The 14,627-nt window shown below is 42.4% G+C and overlaps 1 protein-coding gene across 2 annotated transcripts in view; it reads right to left on the bottom strand.

Moving 5' to 3' along the window:
- LOC115133598 (protein Dok-7-like) overlaps nt 1-14,627 on the bottom strand; it is a 33,321-nt gene that overhangs the window by 11,733 nt on the left and 6,961 nt on the right. For both annotated transcript variants that reach the window (XM_029667009.2, XM_029667008.2), the window contains exons 5-7: nt 8,484-8,603; nt 4,860-4,964; nt 3,549-4,336 (exon numbers count right to left, since the gene is read on the bottom strand). In XM_029667009.2, coding sequence (XP_029522869.1) covers nt 3,549-4,336; nt 4,860-4,964; nt 8,484-8,603 — 1,013 coding nt within the window. The remainder of the gene's footprint in view (nt 1-3,548; nt 4,337-4,859; nt 4,965-8,483; nt 8,604-14,627) is intronic.

Here is a 14,627-nt window from a genome sequence, read left to right as displayed (position 1 = left end):
TGTAGCACTCACGTTGGCAGCCATTAAGGGCTTTGAAAGGCTGGTCATGGCTCACATCAACACCATTATCCCGGAAACACTAGACCCATCCAATTTGCGTACTACCCCAACAGATCCACAGATGATGCAATCGCAATCGCACTCCACACTGTCCTTTTCCACCTGGACAAAAGGAAAACCTATGGGAGAATGCTGCAAATTGACTACAGCTCAGCGTTCAACACCAAAGTACCCACAAAGCTCATCACTAAGCTAAGGACCCTGGGACTAAACAAATCCCTCTGCAACTGGATTCTGGACTTCCTGACTGGCTGCCCCCAGGTGGTAAGGGTAGGCAACAACATATCTGCCACACTGATTCTCAACACTGGGGCCCCTCTGGGGTGCGTGCTTAGTCCCCCTCCTGTACTCCCTGTTCACCCACGACTGCGTGGCCAAGCACAACTCCAAAATCATCATTAAGTTTGCTGACGACACAACAATGGTAGGCCTGATCACCAACAATGATGAGACAGCCTATAGGGAGGAGGTCAGCGACCTGGCAGTGTGGTGCCTGGACAACAACATCTCCCTCAATGTGAGCAAGACAAAGGAGGGTCAAACAGGCCGCCATTAACATAGATGGGGCTGAAGACAAAGTAGTTGGGGCTGAAGTGGAGCGGGTCAAGAGTTTCAATTTCCTTGGTGTCCACATCACCAACGAACTGTCATGGTCCAAACACACCAAGACAGTTGTGAAGAGGGCACGACAACACATTTTCCCCATCAGGAGACTGAAAAGATTTGTCATGGGTCCTCAGATCCTCAAAAAGTTATACAGCTGCACCATTGAGAGAATCCAGGCCGGTTGCATCACTGCCTGGTATGGCAACTGCTCAGCATCTGACCGTAAGGCGCTACAGAGGGTAGTGCGTACGGCCCAGTACATCACTGGGGCCCAGCTTTCTGCCATCCAGGACCTATATACTAGGCAGTGTCAGAGGAAGCCCCAAATAATTGTCAAAGACTCCAGTCACCTAAGTCATAGACTGTTCTCTCTGCTACCTCAAAGCAAGCTGTACTGGAGAACCAAGTCTAGGACTAAAAGGCTCCTTAACAGCTTCTACCCCTGAGCCAGAAGATTGCAGATCAATTAATCAAATAGCCACCCGGACTATATACATTGACCCCCCCTTTGTTTGTACAATGCTGCTACTCGCTGTTTATCATCTATGCATAGTCACTTTACATATTACCTCGACTAACATGTACCCCTGCACATTGACTCGGTACTGGTACCCCCTGTGCATAGCCTCATTATTGTTATGTCATTTTCTTGTGTCACTTTTTGATTTGATTAGATTGTTTTACTTTAGTTTATTTTGTAAATATTTTCTGAACTCTATTTCTTGAACTGCATTGGTTAAGGGCTTGTAAGTATGCATTTCACGGTAAGGTCTACACCTGTTGTATTCAGGGCATGAGACAAATAACATTGATTTGATTTAATATAATCAAAAGCACTGCTTAATAAAATAGGTATATTTTTTGATTAACAAAAAATCAGCTATTCTATTCGACTGACAATTCTTTTGAAAATATTTTTATCTAATCAAGAGTCTCATGCTCTGTGTATGAATAATACCACTTTCAAAGTATATAAGCATGCAGTTTTACGTTGTAAATCACTTGTAAATGAGATTATTCAAAGATCAAATTGAAGGGTTATCGTTTCTTGTGGTTCCATAACAAGCCAAGAAAGCGGAAGAAAACAAAGTTTGTAAAAAGAAAATAAGTAAAAATCAATTCCCTGCACTTGGATGACCTCAAAGTGAGAGAAGATGGTCAATACAGCCGTTTTTATCTCAATATGAAATCATTTCTGGGTAACAATTAAGTACCTTACTGTGATTGTTTTCAATTAAAACTGTAAAAAAGAAACAAAAATAGCTTCTTAGCAAAGAGCAATTTCTCAAAGAGCAATTTCTCAATTTTGCTTGGATTGTGTCTGGCAGTAGTCTAAATGGGTAGGGGAAAACTGAAAACTAGCTGTTATTGGCAGAACGGTTTGGTACCCTCTTTCTTATTGGTCTATTAACTAATTTACCGTCTGGTGATGTCACCAGGCAGGCTAAAACACCATTCCACCTAAAACAAGCTGACATTTCAGGTCTTCAAACAGCTCTTACATTAAAAGTGTATTATCATCCAGGCTCATAGTGTGGAAATGTATATAAAACACAGGTAAATAACGTTTTTGACTACACTGGGCCTTTAAAAAGCCCAAGACAACCCAGAATGGTAGTACAAACTCAAGATGGAGGCCCATTTAGAAGAGCAGTAACTATTGTGACACAGATGCTCTTATAAACACACTTTCTACAGAGATGGAGGTGTTTAATCGACCATGAACAACATCTACACACAGAAGAGTATTTCCTGACCTTATTGAGTGAGAGGACAGCTGATATCTCAAATGCCTGGTAGAGTCAGTGTTGGGGAAGCTACTCTGAAAATATAGTTTACCTACTCCTTCACACTGTAAGAAGTTACGCTATACTAAATTACACTTAAGAAAAATATAGTTGACTAAAGTTACTTTGAAAAAGTAGTTTCCTACATCCAAACTACTTTGTAAAAAATTATCATATCTAAATCTGAAATGTCATAGACTACAAATTGCAGGAACAGATTGCTTTGGAGTCAGATGTTAACAGAATGTGTGACTTTACCTAATAAACACAGAAAGTGAGAATTAGGCATACAAAAAGTGTTTCAAGTGACAAGTAGGCAAGTCTGATGTTGAAAAAGAAAGGAAATTATTGCCTATTTCACCTATGTATTATTTTCTTAGTAGTGTATAGTTCAGTAGTTTGCTAAAACGCTACATGGCTAAAAAGTTGTTAGCTACTGAAAACACTACCAAGATTGGAATTTAGTTCAACTACCACCAAGCAACTGCAAAATGCAATTCAATTACTAGTGGAACTACATGTAGTTTACTACTCCCCAACACTGAGTAGAGTGCAGACAGACAGGCAGACAGATAGGCAGCAAGATTATTAATGTTCCAACACCAATTGCTGTGAGATAGATTTCACACAAAGGGACGCATTGACAACTATAGCCGGCAACAGATGATACCAAGATGACAAGGGTTTACTCACAGTCGAACAAGCTGTTATAAAGTGAAGTCTAATCAAAAGCAGCTGACAGTATTTTTGTACTTTGGTAGTTGGTACTCATGAGAAAAACAAAGCAACTCTGAAGAAACTAAACATTTTGGCACATTCTGGCACATTTTGTCAATTTGATGATAATAAAAGTGAGACGAACCAGTGGAATACAGTCAATTGGATTAAGATAAACATGTTTTTCTTCTTTAACACTTTTCATCCATAGATTAATAAAAGTGACCAGGGGAGCATCTCAAATGTATTTCCTTGATTTCTTGTGTCCTCTCAAAACACATTGGAGTAGAGGATCCTAAGTTTCTCCAATAGGTTTTGAGAAGGAAGCGAGGAGAGAGGACACAAGGAATAAAGAAGATTCACCCCAGCTCTCTGTACCTTGAATCCTCCACAGGTGGGGCAGATAGTGAGGAGGGTTTTGGAGACAGTGGGTTGGGAACTACTGCAGATCTGACAGGACTCTGGGTGTTGACTGTCACTAGGGGGCGCCACCCTTCTTTTGCTCTCCTCAGAGTGGCTCTGCAGGAGCTCTGTGGTGGAGCGCCTGGCAACATTGTCCGAGAGACCCCCGAGAGGAGCATCTTTCCCCCCCTGTGATGACTCACATAATGGGGGTGAACTGGCCACCTGGTCCATAGGTGTTGTGGAGATATCCTGCCCCCTGGCCCCTCCTGTTCCCCCCTGCAGTAGAGTTCGGGGGGTGTCATAGATGTACCTCAGTGAGGTGGGTACCTGGTACTCATGTCCTGGTGCATTGGGACAGGTACAGGGGGCCAGGTCTAGAGACAGGTGTGGGGGCAGGCTAAGCAGGGAGCCATAGTCTAGGCTACCCATGTAGGAGGAGAAACTCCCAGAGTATGAGGAGTGGCTTCCTGTGGCGATGCCGCTGTCGGACGAGCTCTGGCGACCAATCTCCTGCAGCAGCCGGGACCGAGGGGTCTTGGCTACTACACGGGCTCCACCCACCAGGCTGGTGGACGGTTTGTCCTTGGCCTGTAACTGGCCAATGATGGTCTCTGTGCGGGTAGAGCTTGTTGTGACAGGCTCAGTCCAAATGGCCAGCCGGCTGCCGACGATGGAGTCTGATTGGCTGGTGTCGGAGGTGTGAGAGGAGCCTGATATGCTGCAGATGTCTCCCGCCACAGACAGACCATATGTGGAGGAAGCTGCCAAAACAACATAAGAAAACACATTATTTAGTCTTTAAAAACAAAACTATTACTTATATACCGTATCTACACAACACATTGAGGCACTACATCAATAAAACATATCAGATTATCCAAAATAAGTTTCCTCAGTCAATTGTCTGACTGGTATTCACAGCCATAATACTCACAATAAATCAACAAAATAATAAATATGACGCTATAGAAACATACTTTTAGAAGGTTACTTTAAAGCAACAAGCAACATTACTGGGAAATGCATCATTTTCCATGGATTAGTCATGGAGAATAATAACACTAACACTAGTACACGTTACATATGTTAGAGTGGCGGTACTTCCTGAAGTTTGTTTAAAGTGAAAGGAAGTGAGGTCTGTTTATGAAACTAAAGGTTGGTGTTTTCCTAGTGTTGTCGAGGTAAGATAAATGGTGGAGTGGCAGTGGAGGCTGGTGGAGATATTAAATTGGAGGACAGGCTCATTGTAATGGCTGGAATAGAATAAACAAAGAGATACAGCACCTGTGCTGCTCTGGTGAGACAGCATGTTGAGTCGTTTCTCCAACTCCTGGGCCTCATGGTTCACCCTCTTATCAGAGTAGGCCTGGTTAGCGACAGCGTTGGTGTCTGTCAGAGTGAAACACACAACAGTGTTGATTTTATTTTACCTCTATTTTACCAGGAATCAACAGTCAACAACAATACGTAGTATCAAAAAACACACTAATACAATGATGAACTGAGCTGCAGGATAGGAAGGAAACTGCTTAGGGAAGTCACCATGAGGCCGTTGGTGATTTTAAAACAACAGAGTTCAATGGCTTTGATGGGAGAAAATTGAGGATGGATCAACAACATTGTAGTGACTCCACAATAATGACCTAAAAGACAGAGAGAAAAGTAGAATAAAAGTAGACAGAATAAAAATATGCAAAACGTATCATCCCCAGCTTCCAATTGGCTCATTCATCCCCCATCCTCTCCCCTGTAACTATTCCCCAGGTTGTTGCTGCAAATGAGAATGTGTTCTCAGTCAACAAGTTACTAAAGTAATACTGCAAAAGAACACTGCTTTACACCAGACACTAGGAGAAGAATTCACCTTTCAGCAGGACAATAACCTACAACACAAAGCCAAATCTACACTGGAGTTGCTTACCAAGAAGACAGTGAACGTTCCTGAGTGGACAGTTTCGACTTAAATCTGCTTGCAAATCTATGGCAAGACTTGAAGATTGCTGTCTATCCATGATCCCCAACACTTTTACAGAGCTTGAAGAATTTTGAAAAGAATAATGGGCAAATATTGCACAGTCCAAGTGTGCAAAGCTCTTACGAGACTTACCCAAAAAGACTCACAGCTGTAACCACTGCCAAAATGTTTTGCACACCGTTGCAAAACATTTTAATACGGTGTGCCCTCTATCTGTGAGGGTGAGAACGCTAGGCCTTTAGAGGGCTAATAGAGAACAGAGTCACATGGGAACACCTTGCTGTTTATGCAACACTACATGTGTTTATTAATAGCACTGCTTGCCACGTGGCCTCTGTGGTACACGCATTGGATTGTTAATACCGCGGCCACGATCTTATATAAGTTACCTTAGTCCTAACCCAAGATCAGCTGTTATTGCTAAGTTACATTGATTTCCTGGTCAACCCATATTTTTGAAAGGGTGCTTCCCAAGGGTCATTGTCATTTTGGTTGTGCAAGAAGAGTGCAAAATGACATATATATGGCAAAGGACTACCACAAGAATTTCAATATGTTATCTAGCTGTTAATGAATGGACTGTAATAGCTGACATCTGCTTCAGCTTCTTGTTAACAATCGTGTTCCCTTGCATGAGAAGGGACAGTGGTGTTTACAGAAGAGTAAGGAGACTAGACACACAGATTGAGAGAGAGAGAGAGAGAGAGAGAGAGAGAGAGAGAGAGATAGAGAGAGAGAGAGAGAGAGAGGAACATAGTGTATGTACACAGAGTGTGTGTGTGAGAGAGAAGCACCGAGTGTGTGATGGTGGGGGGGTACAGGGGACACTGGAATCATGGGGATGAGGTTACACACATGCTCAGAGTGATTAGAAGGGTTTGGTGCTCTCTGTTTGTGTGAACTGTGACTTTGAACCCCCCGCTTTCCCTCTGACATCGTCTCCTGTATTTATTCTACTACACACTACAATAATAGAAAATTAGTTCAAGACCTGATTGGGCGAGGGGGATGTGTGAACCCAGGAATACCCACACGGCAAATTGACCAGTGTTACCTAGTGTTGATTTTTCAGTGTAACATTTTTAGTGTTAATTCAGCTGTTTAATTAACTCGGTAAGTGTTAAATTAGCACTCATTGGTGTAAAATAACCTCAGTGTTGGTGTTAATAACCAGTGTTAAAACAAAACCACACCCCTCATTAACATATTTCCCATTATGTTTCTTTCAGTGTCTATGTTTTGTATGTATATTGATTGACTAAATACATTTTATGCTAGTCAAATATAAATAACATAAATTATTCTTTAACCAATCCAATCTGTTACTTGGACTTATTGCACCTGATAATGAAATGATTGTTCTAGTTAAGATGTTTTAGGTAGTCTAATATCTTAGTCTTCCTAACCCGGAAATCATTCCGAATGTTGCGGGTGAATAAAGATTCCAAATGTTGGATATTCCCACTCTGGCTTTATTCCAACAGAAATTATACATCACTTTCCAAGCCAGCATAATGTGACTTGCAGGCCTGATGTTGCCTGTAAACCATGAGTTTCAGGCCACTGTATTAGATTGAAACTAGGCTCTTAAAATAAGGCCTTATGAAATACGTGTTGTATTGTGTTAAATAATTTAATTTGAATGATAACATATTTGTTTAGGATTTCACTTGGTGAAGGCCACAGACTGAAAATGGATGAATACAACAACCAGGTACAGTATCTGTCACTAACAAAAACAGTCATGGGTGGTAACTCTACTATTCACTTGAAAGGCAAGGCACTCTGGGAAATGTGCAAATAAGGCTTTACACTAAGCAGTGTGTTGATTTAACACTGAAAATTGTGGACCCTTATAGACACTGGACCAGTGTTGAATGTAAGACTCTCAGTGTTGATTTAACACTGGAGAATTTGCCACAGCTGCAACGCACACCCTAACCTCTACCGTACCTCTCTCACGATGTGACAGAGCATTCAGAGGTGACTGGATGTAATTTGTTGCTATAGTTACCGTTAGTACAGTGGTTATCCTATTACATATGTATAAGGTGGCCCCGTTCTATATGCTGCTTATGGTACAGTTAGTTCAGTGGTTATCTTATTATATTCACTAATATAACAGTCTGTACCCAGCTAATCCAATTATGTATAAAACAGCTGTCAGTCATCATTCTGTTGGATCAGTACATTGCATGGAATCCATGGGACTCAATGTAACATGCTCTGGAAGTGGCTGCATTCCAGAAAGCACATGGGGTGGACTCCTTTTATAGAGAGGATAAATCCCCCTCAAAGTATTTCTCGAATAACACTTGTTTTGATTAAGACGGTAAGTGTTTGATTTAAGTGTTTGCCAACTTAGAAGGCGAAAAGGCAATGGATACTCTACCTCTATATACCTCTATATATACCTCTATATACCTCTATATATACCTCTATATACCTCTATATATACCTCTATATACCTCTATATATATACCTCTATATACCTCTATATATACCTCTATATACCTCTATATATACCTCTATATACCTCTATATATACCTCTATATACACCTCTATATACCTCTATATATACCTCTATATATACCTCTATATACCTCTATATATACCTCTATATACCTCTATATATACCTCTATATACCTCTATATATACCTCTATATATACCTCTATATATACCTCTATATACCTCTATATATACCTCTATATACCTCTATATATACCTCTATATACCGTATCTCAGAATGACCCCAATGGATACATTTCATCCACCCCCATTTAAATTGGACAGAAATTTGATCAAAAATACCCCCCGCTGCCATATGTCCTGTACGCCACCCTGGTCGATCTGTGCTTGTTTAGGCAAGCCGTATATCTAGCCGTGACAACCTTCATACCTACGCATCAGTAAACACCTTTGGTACTGACCTGACAGGACTGGCCGAAGTCCAAAAGGGCCTCTGCTGGGGGAGATGCCTCTGACGATGCAGTCGAACAGAAAGCTGATCTGCTCACCCTCCACGGATGATAGGAAGAAGACGCCAGCCCCTGTAGAAAACACACATAGCCCGACGGCTTAATGTCACATTCCACTCTTTAGATTATGTTGAATGTTTCACTACACCCGTCTGGGTCAATTATAAATGGATGGAAGTAGAGTACAGTGATGCATCTTTGTACTGGCCAGTTGGCTCACAAGCATAGCAATTGCTAGCACCCATTAATTTTGTTTGCAGACTGAATGGACATGATTCTGGATTGTCAACCAGACAATTGTTGTCCATTCCAACTTAGCCAGAGAGTGAAATAAGAGCAACCTCATAGATGTAAAAAATTTAAAACGCTGAAGTTAGATGATGTTAACCCACTACATTCTAAAATATGTACATAAGCTACAGCTAAATAAAGCCTCACACAACACAAATTAACTGTAAAAATGTCAATCTCTGATATACAGCTCCGGTCACTCAAAATGTTCAATTAAAAGCGTAAAGTTGGTATAGGTTGAGAGGGTGTTAGGGTTAATGGGGTCAGGAGTTTTGCCTTCTCCGCTAACAACCAAGGCTGCTAACCATCACCCCCAAGCCTTAGACACACGAGGGAGGTCACCAAGAGGGTCCTTCTGTCACTTGGTCCTGAGACCACCCACCACAGAGCTGGCCCCTGTCACATTCTTTAGATGCCCCCGACCCTAAGAAGAGGTCAGAGGTTAGCAGCTAAGACCACTCAGACATCTACACTGAGGGGGACTCAAGAAGCATGTTACAACATCTCCCGTCTGCAGTCATCTGTTGTCGTAGCAAGGCTCTGGCTACAACAACAACAAGCAACAAGTGAAATAACATACTTCCTGAACGATGACATCATGAAAAGGCTTCAACAAAGCTAAGCAGCACATCTTGCACACTCCCCACCCTAACGTAATGAACCCCTCCACTTCTGCCTTATAGAGTCCTAATCATAGGACATAACCAAGGCTCAGCCATTTGCTGGGGGGACAGGGTTTTAGACTGGCATGTAAGTAAACTCTAAGCTCTGCGGTGAAGCAGTGCGAGTCAATTTTGGGTCTCTTATTTTTACCCAGGATCAGTAGCAGTTGACAGTCGTCCAAGCAGCGGCCAGGGTTGGGGAATAACATATTACGGTTTTTTTCAACTGTAATCTGTTACATTACCAGCAAAAATATTGTAATCAGATTACAGATCCTTTTGAAAAACTTGATTACTTTTAAATTCAGAAAGGATGTTTGCCCCCCAAAAATGTGACACCTTTCTGCTTTCTCAATGACATTCAAATATGCATTGAAAAAAGTTGCAAATTTAAGTTTGTTCTGCCTGAGCGAGTCAGACGACAAGATCACTATGAGGACACCAAATGCGTTTTGATGGATCGCAAGAAAATAGCAGGAATACTAGTCTTTTGTAGGCTACAGTCCAAGCTATGTCTTCCAATGGTGCGACTGCTGTCGGCATCCAAAGTTTATCCAATTTGAATAAACGCTTGGAGGTAAGGATGTAGCCTTCCGGCGATATGGAAATCAATTAGGTCTATTATAGGCTACATAGGCCATGAATATGAATCACACTGCTGCTCTGCTATTGTTTTGGATGCTTTTCAGAAATGTTTTTGTATATTTAAACCCAATAATGGTTGAACTGAAGTAGTTTAAACTGCCTATCAATCATTGTTTTTGTGATAAAGAAACAAATCGGAAGCAAACAGAGCAAAACAAGAGTTTCTATTGGGTAAATTCAGGTAGGTTCCTCCCCGTTTCGTTCTGTTTGCTTCCGTTTAAGAAATGTTTTGCACCAGAATCTACGTAATGAAGTTGACAGCCAGTGAAAAATGCGCTCTTGTGACAGCTGCATCGTGCGGATCCCAGCCTATGGAATAAAGGTTTGAGTTCCTCCCTTCTAAACTCCCCCGTTATGTTGTGCTCCATACGAGTTCAATTTAAGATGACCATGAGTGGGCGTTTAATGCTGAATTTAATTTGTGCTAGTTAAAAATATACACTGCTCAAAAAAATAAAGGGAACACTAAAAGAACACATCCTAGATCTGAATGAATGAATGAAATATTCTTATTAAATACTTTTTTCTTTACATAGTTGAATGTGCTGACAACAAAATCACACAAAAATTATCAATGGAAATCAAATCTATCAACCCATGGAGATCTGGATTTGGAGTCACACACAAAATTAAAGTGGAAAACCACACTACAGGCTGATCCAACTTTGATGTAATGTCCTTAACACAAGTCAAAATGAGGCTCAGTAGTGTGTGTGGCCTCCACGTGCCTGTATGACCTCCCTACAACGCCTGGGCATGCTCCTGATGAGGTGGCAGATGTTCTCCTGAGGGATCTCCTCCCAGACCTGGACTAAAGCATCCGCCAACTCCTGGACAGTCTGTGGTGCAATGTGGCGTTGGTGGATGGAGCGAGACATGATGTCCCAGATGTGCTCAATTGGATTCAGGTCTGGGGAACGGGCGGGCCAGTCCATAGCATCAACGCCTTCCTCTTGCAGGAACTGCTGACACACTCCAGCCACATGAGGTCTAGCATTGTCTTGCATTAGGAGGAACCCAGGGCCAACCGCACCAGCATATGGTCTCACAAGGGGTCTGAGGATCTCATCTCGGTACCTAATGGCAGTCAGGCTACCTCTGGCGAGCACATGGAGGGCTGTGCGGCCCCCCAAAGAAATGCCACCCCACACCATGACTGACCCACCGCCAAACCGGTCATGCTGGAGGATGTTGCAGGCAGCAGAATGTTCTCCACGGCGTCTCCAGACTGTCACGTCTGTCACATGTGCTCAGTGTGAACCTGCTTTCATCTGGGAAGAGCACAGGGCGCCAGTGGCGAATTTGCCAATCTTGGTGTTCTCTGGCAAATGCCAAACGTCCTGCACGGTGTTGGGCTGTAAGCACAACCCCCACCTGTGGACGTCAGGCCCTCATACCACCCTCATGGAGTCTGTTTCTGACCGTTTGAGCAGACACATGCACATTTGTGGCCTGCTGGAGGTCATTTTGCAGGTCTCTGGCAGTGCTCCTCCTGCTCCTCCTTGCACAAAGGCGGAGGTAGCGGTCCTGCTGCTGGGTTGTTGCCCTCCTACTGCCTCCTCCATGTCTCCTGATGTACTGGCCTGTCTCCAGGTAGCGCCTCCATGCTCTGGACACTACGCTGACAGACACAGCAAACCTTCTTGCCACAGCTTGCATTGATGTGCTATCCTGGATGAGCTGCACTACCTGAGCCACTTGTGTGGGTTGTAGACTCCGTCTCATGCTACCACTAGAGTGAAAGCACCGCCAGCATTCAAAAGTGACCAAAACATCAGCCAGGAAGCATAGGAACTGTGGTCACCACCTGCAGAACCACTCCTTTATTGGGGGTGTCTTGCTAATTGCCTATAATTTCCACCTGTTGTCTATTCCATTTGCACAACAGCATGTGAAATGTATTGTCAATCAGTGTTGCTTCCTAAGTGGACAGTTTGATTTCACAGAAGTGTGATTGACTTGGACATTGTGTTGTTTAAGTGTTCCCTTTATTTTTTTGAGCAGTGATATATATTGGCCTAACGGACACATGCTCAAACTTGGACACTTTTGATAGACTTAAACAGCTGCAAGTTATGGAGATATTAAAGTTTCACCTACAAAAACGTAAACAATAGGCCAATAGCAAATGCATCCAATGGAATACATTTTTCAGGCAGAACTGGGTGATTTCTGCTAGATGGGCCAAGTCAAAATTTGCTATATTGTAAACATTTATGGGGAAGAAATGTGCTTTTTGGTCTTAATTTGAGGTTAGGGTTAGCACTGTGGTTAAATTTAGGGTTAATTTATCCTTAATCCGAAAATGTGGTTCGCATCGCCGTGCGCCTACCAAATTTTGTAACAATGCGGAGAATTCCGTACAGCTCCGCATTGACATGATTGGTTGGCGTTAGGTGGGGGCAGGAAGTCCTGTACAAACACAAACTCACTTCCTTCACAACAGCTCTGCGCTGCCCTGCGAAGCGCAATAAGTATGAATGCCCTGACTTCTGCAGATGTCGTATCACTGTAGATACTGCACGGCCAATGTAGACGTCGGATTGACCATGCAGCGGCGTTTAAGAGGAAAGTAAAAGTAACTGAAAGTAATCCGATTACGTTACTGAGTTTGGGTAATCCAAAAGGTATGTTACTAGGTATGTTACTGATTACAATTTTGGACAGGTAACTAGTAACTAACAGATTACATGTAAAAAGTAACCTGGCCAACCCTGGAAGCGGCCATTAACTGACACCAGCAGCAGTAGATGAAAGCACTGAATGCACATTAAGTAACTCGTAACTGTAAAGGATTACATTTAGAAAGGAACCTACCCAACACTGAATGAGCACTGAGTAACTAGTAACTGTAACAGGTTAGATTTAGAAAGAAACTACCCAGCACTGAATGAGCAGTGAATCATATAGGAACACACTTATTAAATGTATACCTGCGTTCAGACGGCCTTGTCTCTTTAAAATCATTATAAAAGCCCTGTATTCCTCAATGGAAGTATCCTTAGTTTTGAGGTCTCTTTGGTAAGCTGCTGTCCAGTGCAGACTGTCTGTAGACTGGTCTGGACAGACTGGTCTGGTCTACAGATTTTGAACAGACATTAGCTTCCAGCTACATAAAAAGCAGTAAGAATATTTCCTCTCTCGTTATACTGTAGCTTTGTTATCCATCCCCATTCCCATTGTCATAACATGGCTTTGAAACATCTCAGTTTTGATATTTGACAATCCCTGGGAGTTGTTTTAGACAGAATTTGAGCCTGGCCTTAGAGATAGTCTACATGGGAAAGACTGAAGTGGCCAGTTCACCACCAGACACCATGCAGCAACGTTCCCCCCCAGCCAGAGGTCCAGTAACACTGTCGCCCCACTTCTCCATCTGCTGTGGATAAACTGTGCTGCGACAACGTATCTCTGGAATGCACGCCCTTCGCGACACTTAAACATTCAGACGCGCCCATGTATAGATCCCGTGTACACACACACACACACACACACACACACACACACATGTTTCCCGTCTTTGAAAAAGGAATGTGCTTCCCTTTTATTTATGATGCATGGATTGGAAAACTCTCCCCGAATGTGATCATTGCGATATTAAGTTGCGCCTCTAGCCGAAGATTGAATAGAGCTAAATGAATCACGGATCACATACTGGAGTCTCCTGTTTCCAGTTCATGGTGTGTATTAATATTACTCTGATGTCTTCAGCTATGCGGCTTACTGTGCGTTCCTGTCTGTGTCCACTACAGGTGTTGACACGCGTCCTTTCCACCTTTAACGGTTTACAGTCTATTCCAGAATGTAAACTGCAAAATACCATATCGCATACACATGTTACGGCCATGGAAATAAACTTAATGGGCTCTCAGCTCAAGTATGACTTCATTGACTTTATATTTAGAGATTAAGTTTTGCTGGACCAAGGCTAAATGAGATTGGATTTCTATTCAAAGCTTGCATGCTTTGTGAAACAAAATCGGCCATGACAACAAGTACTTTATTTCATGTCGTCTACCCAAGTTACAAAAGCAGATGTTTATACGTCTGATCCATCTTGTCTGATGACTCAAACTGAATTCTTCCGCTGTTCTATGTTCACTACATACTTCAGTCTGAGACTACCGTCGTTGAAGTCAAAATGAGAAGTCATCAGCGATTGGATCATCTCTAACCAATCAGAGTATCAAAGCCAAAGATGCATTTTCAAATGCCACTTTACCCACGTGTGTTCTTGCCCACCCAACCCATCGATTTTTGGGACCAATCAAACGGTCTAGAATGGATTTCCATCCTAGAAATCATCAGTTCCAGACTCATTGCGAAAAGAAACTAACCTACAAAGAGCTATTTTTATGATTCTGTGTCTCGTCAAACACCATTGAGCATATTTAATATAAGTCTGGCCCCAAGGATGAGTCATAAAAATTAAGAAAAATCCAGCAACTCTGTTTACCACTCTCAGTAGTCATAGTCCCGACACTAATGTTCTCCGCCT

This window comes from Oncorhynchus nerka, linkage group LG8, assembly GCF_034236695.1.
Source record: "Oncorhynchus nerka isolate Pitt River linkage group LG8, Oner_Uvic_2.0, whole genome shotgun sequence".
Taxonomy (NCBI): domain Eukaryota; kingdom Metazoa; phylum Chordata; class Actinopteri; order Salmoniformes; family Salmonidae; genus Oncorhynchus; species Oncorhynchus nerka.
The sequence above is the reverse complement of the archived record's forward strand: the minus strand, read 5'-3'. Positions and strand labels throughout refer to the sequence as shown.